A 20,338-nucleotide genomic window follows, 5' to 3' on the forward strand; every position below is an offset into this window, starting at 1 on the left:
ACCTAGTGCACTCATGTTCTTTAATGGGTAAAAACACGATCAAAACAAGCATATTTTCCCATTACTTCGTATAATTACAGATCGTATGTGTCCACTGACACTCGCACACTTATATTCTACAAAGAAATTAACATTTATCGTCAACTTTCATCAAATTACACAGACTACATACGATAACAACAAAGCAAAACAAACCCAGATTTCCAACAATTCCGGCTACCCGATTCGCTATCTTTGAACGATCGAGAGTAGCATTAAGGTCTGAGGATTGGAGTCGGTCTTGGTTGGGCATTACGATTCTTCTTCAAGAATCGATTCGTTCACGATTCTTTTCCAGTTCTTTCGCGACTTGTTCAAGCCGGACGGAGAACGATTCCAAAGATCCATAGATGCGTGAAAGGTTTCTTCACTAGTCACTACTCTGTGTAAATACAAACTATCACGAGCAACATTAAAGTATACTGAATCTCTAATTGAAATTCAATTATTGTATTATGTCAAACAAAGTAATTCGTAACACTGGATTTTACCAAAAATTATAAATGGTTAAGATATACAAAATAATTATAAATAAGTAGTTCATGTATTTTGAAGTTTCGTGAGCACACGGATAGTAAATAGGCCTAAAACTATGGGATGGGATGAAAGCATCGACACGTGCCATGTTACATCATCATAGTATATTGCAGTATTTCTGCCGTCATCGAGGGAACAGAAAATGATGTAAACAAACATCATGTATCCGCCCGCGGTCTCCGCGTTGATTGGAGAATGACTGGGATACTTCAGAACGCATGGCAAGGGCCACCACGTGTTGATGTGTGGTTGTCTACCGCAGGAACTGTCATTACCTCGCCTGATTGGTTACGTCTCAAAACTCACGGACTATAATTAGTAACAAATAGTATCATAACTCACGACTACAAACTGGTAGCTAAAGTACACACTCTAATGAGTCTCAAAATTCACGAATCCGGACTGCAGGAGGGATTAGGTGTGAGGTGACTCACGCTTCGCTTCAACCCATGTTTTTCCACCGACTCAGGGCAGTAATCCCGGTAGCAGATTGCCTATAAGTTGTTTATCTAGTCTTTTCTTAAACAATTTAAGAGCCCCTTGGGCCCCTTTTTAGTCGCTTCTTACGACAGGCAGGAGATACTGTCAATCTTATTCTGCCACCCCAACCCACAGGGGAAAAATAATGGTTAGTGAATGACAGAGACCGAGGTGTATTATTATCATTATTTTAAAAATATGTTGCTGTTGTCTTAAAGCTAATATAATGCATTTTCCCCTTTAACATGAATTTATAATAATGACGTGTGGCCTCCGGGGATGTCTGGTGCAGGTCTTAAGAGTTGACGCCGTATAGGCGACCTGCATGTCTGTGAGGATGAGGCCCTACCTAAGATGTCTAATGCTGAAGACGGCACGAACACCCAGTTCCCGAGACATAGGAATTAACTACATACATACATACATACATACATACATACATACATACATACATACATACATACATACATACATACATACATACATACATACATACATTATCATTATAGACTGTTATGCCTTTCAGCGCTCAGTCTGCAAGCCTCTGAGAATTTACTAAACGTCGCCACAATCCTCGATTTGCAACCAGTGTTGTGGCCTCATTTAGTTTTATACCTCTTATCTTTAAATCGTTAGAAACCGAGTCTAACCATCGTCGTCTTGGTCTCCCTCTACTTCTCTTACCCTCCATAACAGAGTCCATTATTCTCCTAGGTAACCTATCCTCCTCCATTCGCCTCACATGACCCCACCACCGAAGCCGGTTTATGCGTACAGCTTCATCCATAGAGTTCATTCCTAAATTAGCCTTTATCTCCTCATTCCGAGTACCCTCCTGCCATTGTTCCCACCTGTTTGTACCAGCAATCATTCTCGCTACTTTCATGTCTGTTACTTCTAACTTATGAATAAGATATCCTGAGTCCACCCAGCTTTCGCTCCCGTAAAGCAAAGTTGGTCTGAAAACAGACCGATGTAAAGATAGTTTCGTCTGGGAGCTGACTTCCTTCTTACAGAATACTGCTGATCGCAACTGCGAGCTCACTGCATTAGCTTTACTACACCTTGATTCAATCTCACTTACTATATTACCATCCTGGGAGAACACACAACCTAAATACTTGAAAGTATCCACCTGTTCTAGCTTTGTATCACCAATCCGACATTCGATTCTGTTGAATTTCTTACCTACTGACATCAATTTACTCTTCGAGAGGCTAATTTTCATACCATACTCATTGCACCTATTTTCAAGTTCCAAGATATTAGACTGCAGGCTTTCGGCACAGTCTGCCATTAAGACCAAGTCATCAGCATAGGCCAAACTGCTTACTACATTTCCACCTAACTGAATCCCTCCCTGCCATTTTATACCTTTCAGCAGATGATCCATGTAAACTATGAACAGCAAAGGTGAAAGATTACAGCCTTGTCTAACTCCTGTAAGTACCCTGAACCAAGAACTCATTCTACCATCAATTCTCACTGAAGCCCAATTGTCAACATAAATGCCTTTGATTGATTTTAATAATCTACCTTTAATTCCATAATCCCCCAGTATGGCGAACATCTTTTCCCTCGGTACCCTGTCATATGCTTTCTCTAGATCTACGAAACATAAACACAACTGCCTATTCCTCTCGTAGCATTTTTCAATTACCTGGCGCATACTGAAAATCTGATCCTGACAGCCTCTCTGTGGTCTGAAACCACACTGGTTTTCATCCAACTTCCTCTCAACGGCTGATCGCACCCTCCCTTCCAGGATGCCAGTGAATACTTTGCCTGGTATACTAATCAATGAGATACCTCGATAGTTGTTGCAATCCTTCCTGTTCCCTTGCTTATAGATAGGTGCAATTACTGCTTTTGTCCAATCTGAAGGTACCTTACCAACACTCCACGCTAATTTTACTACTCCATGAAGCCATTTCATCCCTGCCTTCCCACTGTACTTCACCATTTCAGGTCTAATTTCATCTATTCCTGCTGCCTTATGACAATGGAGTTTATTTACTATCCTTTCCACTTCCTCAAGCATAATTTCACCAACATCATTTTCCTCCTCCCCATGAGCTTGGCTGTCTGCAACACCACCATGATGATTTCCTTTTACATTGGGAAGATGTTCAAAATATTCCCTCCACCTCTCCAGTGATTCCCTGGGATCTATTATGAGTTCACCTGAATTACTCAAAACACTGTTCATTTCCTTTTTCCTTCCCTTCCTAAGATTCTTTATTACTGTCCAGAAAGGTTTCCCTGCTACTTGACCTAGCCTTTCCAAGTTATTACCAAAATCTTCCCACGACTTCTTTTTGGATTCAACAACTATTTGTTTCGCTCTGTTTCTTTCATCTACGTACCAAACCCTGTCTGCCTTGGCTCTTGTTTGGAGCCATTTACTAATGAAAGTTAAAAATTCGTACCCGACCGGAAACAGAACCGGGACCCCCCCGGACCCCTTGGACCAAAGGCCAGCATGCTAACCATTTATGCGTGCAGCCGGATGACATAAAATTAAAGTAGGTATATTGCCCGCTGCTAGTTAAAAGAAACTGTCAGGTGGTATAGTACTGGGGCTTAGTTCCATTATTCAGCCAGAAGGGGGCATTTACTTGAATAAGGAATTTTATTTAGAAATATTAAGAGATCAAGACAGTTAATTCACTCATTTAGTTTCAACATTTGGAAATTCATTTGGAAAAAGGTGTATTTCTATTTTTTGTAAGCGTTCATCTATTCGCTTGCTTCAATCAACCCGACACACTTAAACCGGAAAAGAATATTCATGATGCATCCCATTATTCTGCGCAATATAACTGAAATATTTGAAACTCATTCGATTATTTGATTTGATTATTCATTCGATTATTTAAATAATCGGATGGAAGTTATTCGCTTATTAAAATTATTCCATTATCCCATCACTAATAGGATGCACATTTATCCATTCAAAGAAGAACTGGCCCCGCTCATGAGTTTTGAGACTGGCCCAGGTAGAGAAACTTGTTCTTACTAATCCTCTTCCTGGAATTCGTGAGTTTTGAGACGACACGGCCTGGTTGCAGCCAGACTGTTGCCGGATGCCACTGATATCAACATGTAGATGTAATGCCATGCTGATATGGATTACGAAGCAATTATATTCACTGTCCGGGAGGAATAAACAACAAGCGAATGAATTATCGCATCTGGATTATCTGACATCTCATAAATTTAAATAAATTACGAAATGTTGATTGCTGTGGTACCCTCAACATCTGCAATTGGACCTATACCCTCAACATCTACCGAAGAATCATCGCAGCCACCAGCCAAAAGACAAAGAACCGGACAGAGCAAAATGAGCGACTTTTTTCCAGACCTCTTCCAGTGTTGAAAAGCAAAATGTTGGACAATATTGTGTTAAAACTTATTGTGAAACAATATCATTCGTTCAGAATAGTTGAACAGCCAGCGTTTACGGAATTGCTGCATAATTTAAATCCAAATTACGTATTGCCTTCTCGAAAAACTTTATCGAATGTACTTCTCGATTCGACATATAACAATGTTAAAGACACAATAACAAAGATCAATCTCCCCATTATCTTCAACTTACTAGCATGATGGCAACGTCAGTTAATGATACTACTACCCCAGACCCTAGTATTCATACTAGGTTTTCTCGGTCATCGGATTCTGGGGGACCGAGAAAATCATGCGGGAATGTATCGGAGCTTCCCAAATCTCTTCGCCCAAAGGAAAAACATTTTATTGGCACTTTAAACATCAACACGCTTCGCAAAATTGGAAAGTTGAAGCACTTAACAGACACATTAGACCAACTCAACATCCAAATTCTGGCACTCCAAGAAACTAGGTACAGTGACGAAAATCATTTTGAATCAGGAAACTATAGAATTTATAAAGGTAAACCAGCTACCCTCCTCCCTAACAAAATATTACAATTTGGCACTGGTTTTGCAGTGAGAAAAAATATCACAAATTCGGTATTATACTTTACATCTCCTTCTGAAAGAATTTCGCTAATGACAATCAAATCAGGAAACAAAACTTATACACTAATCAATGCACATGCACCAACAAACAATTACAATACAAAAGACCCACAGAAGGTAGATGACTTCTGGGAATTACTAGAAGAAACTACAGCCAAAGTTCCAAAACATCATGTCAAAATTCTGCTGGGGGACTTCAATGCACAAATTGGCAAAGAGAAGAAATTTAGGACCACTGTAGGACTTTACCCTGCTCACAAAAGAACCAATAAAAATGGAGAACGTTTAATTGGCTTCTGCGAGAATTTCGATCTAAAATTGATGTCAACCCATTTCCTGGCACTTCCACAAAAGAAAATGACATGGAGATCCCCGAACATGCATTTAGGAGAATTTCAACTAGACAATGTGGCTATTTCCAAGAAAAACCAAAAAGAAATTATGAACGTTAAAGTCAAAAAGGGAATTATTGACTCTGACCACCACCTATCTCTTGTTAAAGTAAAGTTTCAACCCAACAGGAAGAAAACCAAAACAATCAGAAACCCAAGAATCGACCCTGAATTTCTGAGACAGAACTCAGACAATTTCCTTGCGAATATCTCCAACGATACTCCTTCAAACTGGCTAGAACTCAAGGACACACTCTTGAAAGCTTCACAAAACATCAGCAATCCCCCAAGGAAACGCAAACACAGGTGGTGGAATGACACCTGTGACAAGGCCATAGAAGTCAGAATTAGGTCCTGGCTAAACTGGAGTTCCCATAAAACTGATCAAAATCGTGATGAATTCTTCAAAACACAGAAACAAACCTCAAAAATCATCAGATCTGAAAAACGAAAATATGATCAAAACAGACTGGTAGAAATAGAAGAAGATTTCAAGAAAAACAATACACGGAACTTCTACAGAACATTCAGAGAAGAATTACCCAATTACCAGGCACCTAGTCTCTGTTTCAAACGTACAGATGGGACTTTGGAAACAAGTAATAAGGGAAATTGTGAACTCCTAGCAAACCATTTCATGAACCTTTTAAACTGTGAATCTCCAAAGGAACAATCACCTATGAAAAACCAACACCTAATCCAGATTCAGAACCCCCCACATTACAAGAAGTCAAACAAATAATCAGAGATTTAAAAGACAACAAAGCACCAGGAGAAGATGGAATAATCGCTGAAATGTTGAAAATTGGTGGTGACAAACTGGCCCAGAGTATTCAAAACATCTTGCAGGACATTTGGTTTTCTGAAGAAATTCCGGAGGATTGGAAATGTGCATTGATTCACCCGCTTCACAAGAAAGGAGACAAATCAGATATTAATAACTACAGAGGAATTTCTCTCCTCTCACTCGTATATAAAATCTTCTCTAAAGCTCTACTTAATAGATTAGAGAAACAAACAGACCACCTGATCGGAGATTATCAGGCTGGATTCCGAAAAGGGAGATCCTGCGCAGAACAAATCCTAAACCTAAAAACCATACTGCAGATTCGCAAAACCAAACAAACAGTAATCACCTTTGTTGACTTCAAAAAAGCGTATGATTCCATAGATCGGCAGACCCTGTTCAACATACTAGAGGAATTTCAAGTCGACAGGAAAACGAGGGAATTGATTAAACAAACTCTGACCAACACAACATCAAAAGTTAAGTTCTTGGGAGAAATTTCTGAACCGTTCGAAATCAGAACTGGCATCCGACAGGGAGATGGACTATCCCCACTACTATTCAATTTAGTTTTGGAAAAAGTGATTCGTGAATGGAGAAAAGAAACTAAAGGTATAAACATTGGCAGACTTCTTAAAGACAAAATTCACCTTGACTGCTTAGCTTTCGCAGATGACCTTGCGATCCTTTCGAACAACAGACAAGAAGCAATCCAATCCATAGAAAAATTGAATGAAATAGCCGCAAAAACCGGACTTCAAATTTCATTTGAAAAGACGCAGTTTATGGAAGGAACTAAATCAAGATTCGACAATCAACCATTAATCACCAATTGTGGAATAATTTCCCAAGTAGACAAATTCAAGTATCTAGGTGAAATTATTTAGCCAGCAGGGTTAAATCAGGAAGCTAACAAAGAAAGAACTGCTAAACTGCAAAGGGCTTACAAAATCACATGGAACAGATACAACAAAAGATGTATATCAAAAAATGCAAAATTACGACACTACAATACAGTCATCAAACCAGAGGCACTTTATGCATCTGAAACACTGATCATTGGCGGCAGGTCACAAATGAAAAGCATTGAGAAACAAGAGAGGAAAATTCTCAGAAAAATCCTAGGACCAAAGTTCGAAAATGGAATTTGGATGAAAAAGAAACCACACGAAATTTTTCAGTTCACAGAAAAAATCACAGATACCATCAGAAAGAGACGACTAAAATTCTACGGACACCTACACAGAATGGATAACAACAGGCTGACAAAGAAAATTCTAAATCTAGCTCTAACCTTGAAAATCCGCAACAATTGGTTAGCAGAAATTCATGAAGATCTACAAGAAATGGGTATTGAAGACGAAACCATTCAAGATAGAATGAAATTTAGAAGCTTAGTAAACAAACATAAATTTGCAGAGAAACCAACAAGAAAAAATACAGGCTGGACAGAAACACGCAGAAAGGAACACAGTGAAAAAATGAAGAGATATTGGGAAGAAAAGAAGAAGAAACATTGTGCAAAATAAGTTCAAACGCGCTCCACAGCTGGGCACAACGAATCTAAAAAAAATGGCCAGCTTATCCCAGACTACAGCATGCTGCATGACCACGGACAGCTGGACCTCAGGAGCGTCTGAAAGTTATGTTGCCTTAACTGTTCATTATTTGGATGGAAACTCCAAATTGTGTAGTGCCTTACTGGACTGTTTCGTGTACAACGAAAGCCACAGTGCAGAAAACATTGCCAATGAAATAAAGTGGGTATGCCAGGAATGGGAAATTGACTGTAAAATTGTTGCTGTTGTGTCTGAGAGTGCACCAAATATGATTGCAGCAGCAAGAAATCCAGGATATCAACACATTCCGTGTTTTGTGCACACTTTAAATCTTATAGTGCTGAACGCTTTAGGGGAAATTGAAGAACTCAAAACCAAAGTGAAAGATGTGGTAGAATATTTTAAATGGAGTCCACGTGCTCTCTCTAAATTAAAATAGATCCAGAAACAAATGGGACTTCCAGAGCAAACTCTTAAGCAAGAGGTGCCTACCACATGGAATTCCACCTATGCTATGTTTCAAAGTGTGGTGAAAAATAGAGAAGCTGTTGTGTCAACTTTGGCGCTAGTGAATCCCGGGATCATTCTATCCAGTGAAGATTTTGATATATTGGATGAAATGTGCAAAATTCTCAAACAGTTTTTACAGATCACCGAGGATGTAAGCTCTGAGAAACAAGTGACTGTTCACAAACTGATTTTATTTGCTCGGTGCTTGAATAAATATTTTGAGAAAATTGAAAATGTAAATAAGCCAAAAGAAATATCATCAGTGGTTGCAAAACTTAAAACCAAAGTTGATAAACGGTTCAAAGACATTCAAGACCGAACCGTTTTAGCTGAAGCCACCTTGCTCAATCCCAGATTCAAGATTTTCTGTCTACTACAGCGTACAATAAGGCGAAACAATCCCTTATCCAAAAAGCTGCATCTGTGAGAATTTCTTGCGATGAGGTGCTAAGGGAATCAGAGGAGCAACAACCTGCAGAGGACTCGGATGAAGATTTATTGTGGGGAGAGTTCGGCTCCAGTGTTAAACATTTTACAAACCCCATTACGCCGCTGGCTGCCACGATAATAGAATATGATAAGTATATTGATGAACCATTGCTGGCAAGGAAGGCGGATCCCTTTAGGTGGTAGCAAGAAAAAATTTATTACCCAAGGCTGTACCACCTGATGTTAAGACGACTATGTGTTGTTGGTAGTTCTGTTCCGTGTAAGCGTGTTTTTTCCAGAGCTGGAAATACTTTAACTGAGTTGAGACGACCACTTACGACCACAAAATTATCGAAGATAGTGTTCCTCAATTATAATTTATAAACTGAAGTGAAATTCCAAGTAGGCCTATATGTTTTGCATCATGTGTCTACTAAATCTTCCAACATTAGGTATGTAAGCATTGTTTTCATACATTATTGTTCGATCTACTGTTATCCCCTTCTACCTGTTCTTTGCTGTACCCTCTAACAGGCAATTTGTCCATCTCAGTCAAACATTATGTAGTTACATCAATATTTTATTTCTTTTACAATGCAGTACGTTGTAGCCATACAAAATATTAGGAAATCGTACTTATTACAAGCTGTATTTATTAATGCTCATGATTAAGTCATTTGGAACAATGACGAATAGTCGGCTATGAAATAGTAAATGTAAAATTAATGTTTCACCTCTGTGTTATAGATATTGTAGGTGATTGGACTGTAGGCTGGAAATGCCTATCTTACAACAGTGTGAAAGCCAGGTCATAGGTGTTATAAACGTACGTCTTCACCATGACCAATGAGTTTTGACTCCTAGTACCATAAAACAGTTTTTAATTTGATTTCATGTCCAACTTGTTGGCTGAATGGTCAGTGTACTGGCCTTCGGTTCAGAGGGTCCCGGGTTCGATTCCGGCCGGGACGGAGATTTTAACCTTCATTGGTTAATTCCAATGGCCCAGGGGCTGGATGTTTGTGCCATCTCCAACATTGCTGCAACTCACACACCACACATAACACACTATCCTCCACCACAATAACACGCAGTTACATACGCATGACAGATGCCGCCCACCCTCATCAGAGGGTCTGCCTTACAAGGGCTGCACTCAGCTAGAAATAGCCACACGAAATTAAAAAATTAAATTTGATTTCACAAGTATTGCATCTAGACCAACATCAAATTTGCAACTGAAATGGAAATGAATGTTAAACCAACCAGAGAAAGAGCCTGATGGAAATCCCTGTCATTCCGTTTCTTCTAACTTCTTCACCTGCTCCCTCCTTGCCGGTCAATTTACAACATCTCAAGTCTCCCAATGTCTCACTCTTAATAATGTTATTGGTTTATATCCCACTAACTACTTTTATGGTATTCAGGGGCGCCTAGGTGCCCGAATTTTGTGCCGCAGGAGTTCTATTACTGACAAACGGCTGTCGTATTTGAACACCTTCAAATACCATTGGATTGAGCCAGGATCGTCTCACTCTTGCAGCAGAGTCAACAGTTACATCAAAACACTGAAAAACTGATAGGGACGAAGACTATTTCTACAGGTAGAACATGGAGGCCAATTTCAATATCTCTGGTAACTTAAATGTTTTAACATTAAAATCCTTTTTTAAAAGAAATTGTTTTCATTGGGCTACCTTTTCAATACATCTAAAATAACCACTTAATTATAAATGGAAATTATAGCAATATTTTGAAAGTTAAGGTATTTATCATTATTATTATTATTACACTATCACTTGTTAACAAGTATGATTGTCTTCCAAAGGTAAAGTTCAAATTACATGAGTTCTTTGATGGCTGTATAATCTAATTCTGGAACCACAGACTCTTCCATAATGCTGGCACATGGCGTCTTGGGAAACCACTGGTCCTTGTGAATTGATACTTCTGCTATTCATACGCTCTTTCCTAGTACTGCATTTGTCGGCCAGAAGTTTTCCTCCACTGTAGTTCATTTAGATTCGCCTTCAGAATGCCTTTATAGCGATTTTGATACCCACCCTTTTTTCTCTGTCTGACCCTCTTAATGACATTACACGATTTGTTTTGGGAGATGTGACTGAGGCATGCGAATCACATGACCTGTCCATCGAAGCTAGTGTTTTATTATGAGAACTTCAATGTTGGTTCTATTAGTTTGCACCAAAACACTTACGTTAGTGCGTCTGTCTTGCCATTTCATCCCTAGGATTCTCCTAATGCAGTGTTGATGCTATTTTTCCAGCCAGAGTAAGCCTTCTGTGTGTAACCCAAGTTTCACAACCATAGAGTTGGAACAACAATGGCTTGATATACATATAGCTTAGTTTGAGTACTGATGATATGGTTGTCAAACACCCTACTTCTCATACGACCATAGGCTGCACTAGCACATTTGAGATAATATTAAATATCAGCGTCAATGTTTGCATTTGTGACTGCCCGGATAAGGAACGTGTTCAATATTTTTTAAGCTAGTTCCGTTAATCATGTGTTTTACTGGTGTTTATGTCTAGACCAAAGCTCCTATATGCCTTGTTAAATGCATCCACCGTGCGCGTAGAGGCGCACGGCTGTGAGCTTGCATCCGGGAGATAGTAGGTTCGAATCCCACTATCGGCAGCCCTGAAAATGGTTTTCCGTGGTTTCCCATTTTCACACCAGGCAAATGCTGGGGCTGCACCTTAATTAAGGCCACGACCGCTTCCTTCCAACTCCTAAGCCTTTCCTATCCCATCGTCGCCATAAGACCTATTTGTGTCGGTGCGACGTAAAGCCCCTAGCAAAAAAAACAAAAAACAAAACAAAACAAAAAAAAAATGCATCCAGGGTGTGCTGAAGATCATTTTTGTAGTTTGCCAATATATCATTAACGTCTGCATACTGGAGTTCAAGAAAAGTAGCAGATATTTTAGTGTTTGCTCGTAGTCTGCTAAGATTGAATAGTCCTCCCTCTGTCCTATATACCATTTCTACCCCCTTTGGAATTTTGGTAGTACATTTTCTTTTTAAACTTACATCAATTTTTTGGGAATTTTGAATACACTTGTACAGTATCTCCTCTACTTCTTTATTCTTCTGATAATTAGTAGACTGGGCTGAGTGGCTCAGACGGTTGAGGAGTTGGCCTTCTGACCCCAACTTGGCAGGTTCAATCCTGGCTCAGTGCGGTGGTATTTGAAGGTGCTCAAATACATCAGCCTCGTGTCAGCAGATTTACTGCGGGACAAAATTCCGGCACCTTGGCGTCTTCGAAAACCATAAAAGTAGTTAGTGGAACGTAAAGGCTGTAAATAACATTATTATTATTATTATTATTATTATTATTATTATTATTATTAATAATTAGTAGGTAGTACAGGTTTCAATCCACAGTGGATCATCCCCGGCCCATTTGTCCAAATTTAAAGCATCTATTTTGTTTATTGATAACATTTAAGACTACATCTACTACGTTTGCTACTGGTTTTTATAACTGAAAAGAAATATTTTAGACAAAAGAAAGACACTGCATGTTGTTTTACATTTTTAAGTGTGTTTATTATTTTTCTCATCTCATTTTATCATGTCTTATGTGACCTATTTTATATTTTTATTTTTTAGGATGTCTACCACAATATTCAGGTGTCTAGGCGAGTTGGCCGTGCGGTTAAAGGAGCGCGGCTATGAGCTTGCATCCGGGAGATAGTGGGTTCGAATCCCACTGTCAACAGCCCTGAAGATGGTTTCCCATTTTCACACCAGGCAAATGCTGGGGCTGTACCTTAATTAAGGCCACAGCCGCTTCCTTCCAACTCCTAGGCCTTTCCTCTCCCATCGTTGCCATAAGACCTATCTGTGTTGGTGCGACGTAAAACCACTAGCATAGAAAAAAATATATATATATTCAGGTGAGGATGGTATGTGGGTCAAAACATGTACTACCTATTTATAAAATATGACTATAATTTCCATTTATAATGAAGTAGATAGTCTAGGTGTATTTAATAGGTGGATCAAATAATATAATTTCTTTTAAAGGAAGATTTTAATGTCAAAAAATTGTCAAGTCAATACAGAACCGATCTGTCACTTGTAACAGGGCGAACAGGAGAGTACTCTGAGAACATTGTGTAGGGTCTCTCTATTTAATATACTTGTGTACTAGAGTTCAACATTAGCTGATATATTCTTCTATCTTCATCTATCAATTCTGAATTTCAATTCTTTTAAGCCTAAATCAAATTTTGGGGAATTTTGAACACACTTGTACAGTTATCTCCTCTACTTCTTTATTCTTCTAATAATTATTTCTACTAAATATCTTAGAGTTGACTGACTTGCAGTTCTTCTCACTTTTCCATTTACACCCCTTTCCTCCTTACCAGTCTATTTCCCATGTCTCCAGTTTATTAGGGGTCTATCAACATTTCGATACAAAGATATAGCAAATTTTTCTCTCTTGAGCTCTACTGAGTAGGCCTAAACATGTATGGGAACACTGAACAGTGTTTTCAAAAACCATTCTTAATCAACACAGCAGAGTCAGAAACAAAGCGCAATTCAGATTCATAACAGAAGACTTTTAATATTGATGTCTACCACAGACGTAGGCATTATTGGCATTATAAAGTGAGATGACCTAGCATAACATAGTATTCAAAAACATCCAGTATTACCAAAAGAGTCTCGTGAATTCTCTCTTTAACACATGGAATTTTAAACTAATTTTCTTTCTAGCCTTTTGAATTCCTATGACAACACTGACGAGTAAGCACAGTAAGACTTTTTCTAGCAATTATATATTTAATCTCAAAGAAGAAACAAATCCTCAAAAGGACATAATTCCCATTTCCATTAAAAAAAAAACAACATAAGGGTGTGTGTGTTAGATATGGGCAGAGCGGTACTTAAAATGAAGTTATAAAACAATTCTTTGTCAAGTTTTGTAGAATACACCAAATAATTAAGAGGAAATGCATGAATAAACTTCATTGATGGTCTTGTGTAAGCACGACCTGGAACTTGCAGATGTGACTCGGTACGATTGATATCATGAAGAGACACCTGAACTCCTTTGATTTTAATAATTCTATATTATAAGTATTCTAATCCATTTTGGAAATTCGACTTTGGGGGCAATAATTTAACTTGCTGTCAAAAAAAGAATAACTTCCCTCCTTTAAACATCAAAGTCTTCAATACCTCCTAGCTTGTAACATAGTAATAAATGTAAAACATGTATATCTGATAAGGAAATGTCAAGAATTTATGAGAGGTTAGACCAGGTCCACACCAATTACTCAGGTATAACCTGAAGCATACAGCATGAATGAAAAGTTGGGTTCAGTTAAAGTAAAATAGATACACAGTCTATCAGTAAAAGCTCATGTTGACATACTAATACTTACAGTTCTTTGTTTCTTGATAATTTCCTTTTCTTCTGGCATTATGATTTGCTCCCAAAAACTGTAATTGACCTAACCTATTTAAAATGTAACAGGATAATGTTAATTATCAACTGATACCACCAGCGAGATAAATTCTAGGTTACTACCAATAGAAGTGGCAAGTTCGGTAAAGTTTGTTTACAACAAGGAAGTAGGTCAATTTATTGGAAGAGCAGCAGCAGCCTGTGGAACTTAATACGTCACTGTCTTCATCAACTGCCTGTTAACTACCGTCCGGTAACTCTCTCCTTCGCTCTGACAAGTTGTCACCGCCTGTTAGGTTACCCTACTCTACCACTCTCTCCTAAAGCATCGAACTCACTGTTACTCCAGAAACAGTACTGCACTTCTCTGGCAAATGGTTTGGAGCACCACTTAAAAATATGTTTCGATATAATTAATGTCCTGGACCTCTCTTTATAACATTGTTTTGAAACGGAAAATTGTTAACGCAATCACATTGATTACTAACACTCTTATTTACATCTGTCAAAATTGGAAGCCGTAGTACGATGCATTTATGTCAAGGTAACCCATAAATTTTATCCCGGGCATTACTTCAAATGCTTTATTCCACTTTAACTTATTAGCTAAAGGTTATAGCGACATTCTGGTTCTGCCTGTCTTCATGTTAGACAAAAAAGTAGATATTAAGATAAATCCCTATTCCATAGCAATGATGCATTTGAAAGTTTGAACTATTTTATTATCGAAGCGGCAAGTTTTTATTTCAAGATTGGCTACGTGGTTGACCCATCGTTCTCTTGTCAACAAATGAAGTAGTGATGTGCGCGAGTGATGCCTGGAATCGCGGTACTCGACTCCAAAGTGAATGCTCGAGCTCGACTCTTTCGAGTCCAGGCTCGGGCTCGTTTCGCTTGCGAAGACTCGATGACAGCATGACGTCACACGTTCGCTCTCTCGCCTGCTGTTGGATGGAGCATAATGTACAAGTGGTCGCCGAGGTTTTATGGGATTGCGATGGACCGGTACGATATAAATATTCTTAATGAGTGAGCAAAATAAATAATCTGAATTTGATGATGACTTGCGAAAGGTATTACTACAACTACATACGCATAATAAAGTATGAAAATATCCGTTCACGGCGTCTCTCACCCACTCCACTGAATATGCCATCGATTCTAATAATGATAGCATAGTTATCTGGACTTCTGAGCCCAACTTGGCAGGTTTGATACTGGTTTAGTCCGATGGTATTTGAAGGTGCTCAGATACGTCAGCCTCGTGTCGGTAGAATTGCTGGAAATGAAAGAATTCCTGGGTGACTAAATTCTGGCACCTCGACATCTCCGAAAACCATAAAAATGTACGTAGTTGGACGTAAAACTCATAACATTATTGTTATTTAAAATCACTGTCACGGTGTTCTGTTCCATGGCTAAATGGTTAGAGTGTTGGCCTTTGGTCACAGGGTCCCGGGTTCGATTCCCGACAGGGTCGGGAATTTTAACCATCATCGGTTAATTTCCCTGGCACGGCGGCTGGGTGTATGTGTTGCTTCATCATCATTTCATCCTCATCACGACGCGCAGGTCGCCTACGGGGGTCAAGTCAAAAGACCTGCACCTGGCGAGCCGAACCCCTCCTGGGATCTCCCGGCACTAAAAGCCATACGCTATTTCATTTTTTTCACTGTCACGGTATGCCTACAATCGTCCGAGGGGACATGTGAATAGTTTATACTGTACTTACATCATATTTTAGGCAGATATAATGTAGGGTATTAAGATTAGGCGTCCGGAATGAGATGTATGTACACGAAGCAAATCATCAGACAGAACGTCGTTCTGTTCTAGCTAAACAATGAAAGCAATGAACAAAATACACCCTCCGTTTTACGTTTATCATTGCAACACATGACTGTGCAAAGGAACAAAACCGAGTGTAGTCTTAAGAAGTTGAGCGAAGGTCGAAGAATAGCGGCGGGATGTAAGCAGTACTTTTTTATTTTTCGTTTTTGCTATTTACTTTACGTCGCACAGACACAGATAGGTCTTACGGCGATGATGGGATAGGAAAGGCCTAGGAATTGGAAGGAAGCGGCCGTGGCCTTAATTAAGGTACAGCCCCGGCATTTGCCTGGTGTGAAAATATGGGAACTCACGGAAAGCCATCTTCAGGGCTGCCGACAGTGGGATTCGAATCCACTATCTCCTCGATGCAAGCTCACAGCCGCGCGCCCCTAACCGAACTTTGTGTTTCTGTGGTGATTTGTAGTGTAGTGTGTTGTGTGAATATGAAGAGAAGTGTGTTGGGACGGACAAAAATACCCAGTCCACGAGCCAGGAGAATTAATCAGAAGCGATTAAAATGCCCGAACCGGCCGGGAATCGAACCCGGGACCCTGTGATCCGAAGGCTGACCATTCAGCCAACGAGTTGGACAATAACAATAAGTGATACTACAGCACATGTATGTTTCTGAACGCCCTACACGTCTTTGCAATAAATTCTCTGGTAGTAATATCGTCATTATTTCGCACAATATTAATACACGTTTTCCTACAAGGACGTCGCGGGAATAATATTTCATAGCTATCAACAAATCCCTGATGGCTACTTCCAGGCTGCACAGCAATAAAAGTAATAATACTAATAATAATAACAATAATAATAGAACGCTGCCGTTATCGACATTAGAAAAGGTCCCCACCACAGTGTGGAAATTGTCCCCATCCTACGCTCATCTTCGGTCCTATGTGTCTGTCTATCTTTCAAGTTGACGGTTTGTTAGTATGTCATAAATATTTTGCCTATGATGATAATAATTATCGTAACAATCAAATTATTGACGACCGATGACTCAATAAAACCAATCATCAGCAGCTAACATATTGCAATCCACGTCACAAAAATATTCTGTGGGTGACCCTGAATGCCGTGCAATCCAACTGCAATCCAATACAATAGATTATAGTTCTAAGATATGTCCACAGATAACGACACTAGTATGCTTGGACTCAAGTCTGGAGTCGAGTATACCGATTCTAAGAGCACATTACTCGAGTCTATTCGATTCCGTCACTACCCCATCACTAAAATAAAGCCTGAAGTAGCCGTTGCCCACCCTATAATACAAGGCCTTGAAATGCACTCATGGAAACGGGTGGCATCCTAGTTGATCATTCAGCCGCTAGGATCGCATCCTTGCCCCATTGTATTCGCATGGCCGTATATGTCAAGTAAATTATATCCTAAATAAAACGAACTAAATGTTTTTGCGAGTATTGAGAGTACTTTATTTATAGAGCGGTGCTGCATTGGCTTGGATATGTCATTGAAGTTTCAAAACTTTCCTTTTGAGGGGCATCTTATCAAGTTTCAAAACTTTCTCTCTGAGACTTTGAAGCAGAAAATGTCCCTTATTCTAGAAGCTCAATTACAACAAACAGAGCTACTGACGACAGTGAAGGAAACTGCGAAGTTATATGATGAATCCGTAATCCTAGAGCAGAGAAGTCTTGAAGCTCACAACAATTTTCACTCCTCAATCATTAGAGAAAGGCGGGAAAATACGTTAGGCAAGGAGCAGAACAATCCAGGAAAATATGAGATTGAAGAATGTAGTGTAAATCCGTCAACAGAGCAAGTTCATGACAAATATAAAGTGGAATTTAGAGAGGGATACCAAGAGGTAACTAAAAGGCAACAAGGAGTCAGAAAGGACAGTACTGCCGTTGTGGGCACCATGGACCCTTCAAGTACAGAATTACAAGCAGGAGAAAGACGAGCCTGGCTTTACGTGGGAAAGTTACACCGGGATACCACAACTGATAAACTTAAAAGGCATATGCAGAAACAAGGTATAACAGGTGAAATACAGTGTGACGAGCTGCAAAGTAAAGGCTACTTTAAAGCTTTTAAAATTGGAATACGGTTCGATGAACTAGAACGAACAAGCTCACCCGCTTTCTGGCCTAAAGGAGTGCTCGTAAGACAGTATCGGTTTCGGAGTAGGAGAACTGAGGGAATCAAACTTGACTAGCAGTAATTATGTTGCAAATAGTGGAAGCGAATGCACAAGATGCACCACACAGATACAAATTAGGACATTACTTTGGAATATAGAAGGCCTGACAAATGCAAGCAATATGCTCCCTGATAACTTCTTCATGACTTACGATATTGCTATCTTAACTGAGACAATGCTGACATATGAATGGTCCACAAAAGGCATGTATACAATCCATAATTTCGCCTCCCAGGAGCATGTAGGCAGACCAAAAGGTGGAATCACGTGCCTATTAAAATGCGATTTCTCGCCTTTTCAAGTAATACACTATTCAGAGCACATCTTGTTTATAAGAACTAAAATATGTTCCATAGCATGCCTATACTACCAACCACACTCCCCAGTGAATTACATAATAGAAGGATTAGGTACTATCTTAAACAAGTTGGATCCAGATGAACCATTGTTACTTGCTGGTGATATGAATTGTAGAATTGACAAGCCAGATTTTAAAACTACGTGTGTGATGGAATATTTGGAAGAAGAAGGCTTAAAATTAATCAACCAGCGAAATCAGTTTACATACGTAGCATATAACGGGAGGAGTACAATAGATCTTGTATTTACGAACTTGCAAAACATCCATCCAACGCACCAACAGGTCATCCCTATTGCTATTAGAAAACATTTGCCAGTAGTAACAAACTTTAATCTTTTATTGCAAGATGGAAAAAAGAAAATGCCAGCACTCTACCCCACAAGGACACTTGACTCTGCCAAAATACAAGAAGCAAATTTTGAAATAGTACAGGAACTGATCAGGGACGGCATGTTGGACGAACGAAGCTGTTCTAGAATTAGACCGCCAGATGCAGGAGGCTATACAGTATACAGATCCATACAAACGGAAAGCAAAGCCCTGGTTCGACTCAGACTGCTATGCTGCTAGGAAAGAAACGCTGAATAAATTACACATTACCTTGAATTCTCCGTCTCCAGAAAACCTTGAAATATACACACTCTCTCGCAGGCTCTATAAGCAGCTAATAAAACAAAAGAAGAAAGAGTACCAAGAAATGCTAGATATAAAGAAGATAGAAGTTGCTGAACGACATCCTTATAAAATACTGAACCCAAGAAAACCAAAATTCCCTAGGGACATACCAATAGAAACCTGGGAAAAACATATGTGTCAAGTGCTTCAGGTTAAAGATACTCGACCGCTACAAACACAATTAGAAGATGTAACTGAGTTTTTGCCTATAACTGTAATGAATATCGAGAACGCTATACACAGCATGGGAAATGGAAAGGCTTGTGGACCTGATCAGATTTACTACGAACATTTAAAAACAGTGACTCCAATTTTGAAAGAAACGTGGTCTTATTTGATGAACGAATGTCTTCGGAGAGGTAGAATACCAGATAGCTGGAGGAGATCCTACATCAAAATGGTATACAAGGGCAAAGGGGACATGGGAGATCAAGACTCGTACAGAGGTATCGCACTCGAATGCACTCTTTTTAAGGTAATGACCAAAATTCTCACTGACAGGCTAACAACACTTGTGGATCAATATATACCAGAGCAACAGTTTGGTTTCAGAAGAGGTAGATCTACCCTGCAAGCGGTGGAGTGTTTAAAACAAGATATCGAGGAAGCACTAAGAGTACCAGGTGGAAAGCTCCACGCAATCTTTGTTGACTTCTCTAAAGCTTTCGATATGCTCAATAGGAACATACTCCTGACAAAGTTGGAACAATTAATTGGTAAGAGTCACTACCTGACGGTCATAATCGAAGACATTCTCTCCAACAATACAGTATTTATACAGGATAACATATCAATATCAGATGCAATAGCACAGACCAATGGTGTACTACAAGGAGATCCTCTAAGTCCTCTTCTGTTCTCAATAATCCCTTCAGATGTGACGCGATGCATCAAGGATGGTGTAAAGTTGTATGTATATGCAGATGATATGGTTCTCGCTGCAGAACGGCTGGAGGACCTGCAAGAGACCTTTGATCTTCTGGCAGCATGGGCACATGAAATTGATCTCAGCATAAATGACCAAAAGACTGTCCACATGATTTTCAGAAAAGGGGGAAGACCAGCAGTGACTGACAGAGTCCATTACAATGGTAAAGAACT

At 39.3% G+C, this 20,338-nt stretch overlaps 1 protein-coding gene across 2 annotated transcripts in view; it reads right to left on the reverse strand.

Moving 5' to 3' along the window:
• The window catches only part of Papss (PAPS synthetase), a 258,890-nt gene extending 244,261 nt beyond the window's left edge, over positions 1 to 14,629 (reverse strand). The window contains exon 1 of one of the 2 annotated variants that reach the window (XM_067135681.2): positions 14,170 to 14,629. In XM_067135681.2, the coding sequence (XP_066991782.1) occupies positions 14,170 to 14,208 (39 nt within the window). In that variant the 5' untranslated portion in view covers positions 14,209 to 14,629. The remainder of the gene's footprint in view (positions 1 to 14,169) is intronic. The other variant, XM_067135685.2, reaches the window with a different exon arrangement.
• Between the last annotated feature and the right edge of the window lie 5,709 nt (positions 14,630 to 20,338).

Source organism: Anabrus simplex, chromosome 1 (assembly GCF_040414725.1).
Source record: "Anabrus simplex isolate iqAnaSimp1 chromosome 1, ASM4041472v1, whole genome shotgun sequence".
Lineage (NCBI taxonomy): Eukaryota > Metazoa > Arthropoda > Insecta > Orthoptera > Tettigoniidae > Anabrus > Anabrus simplex.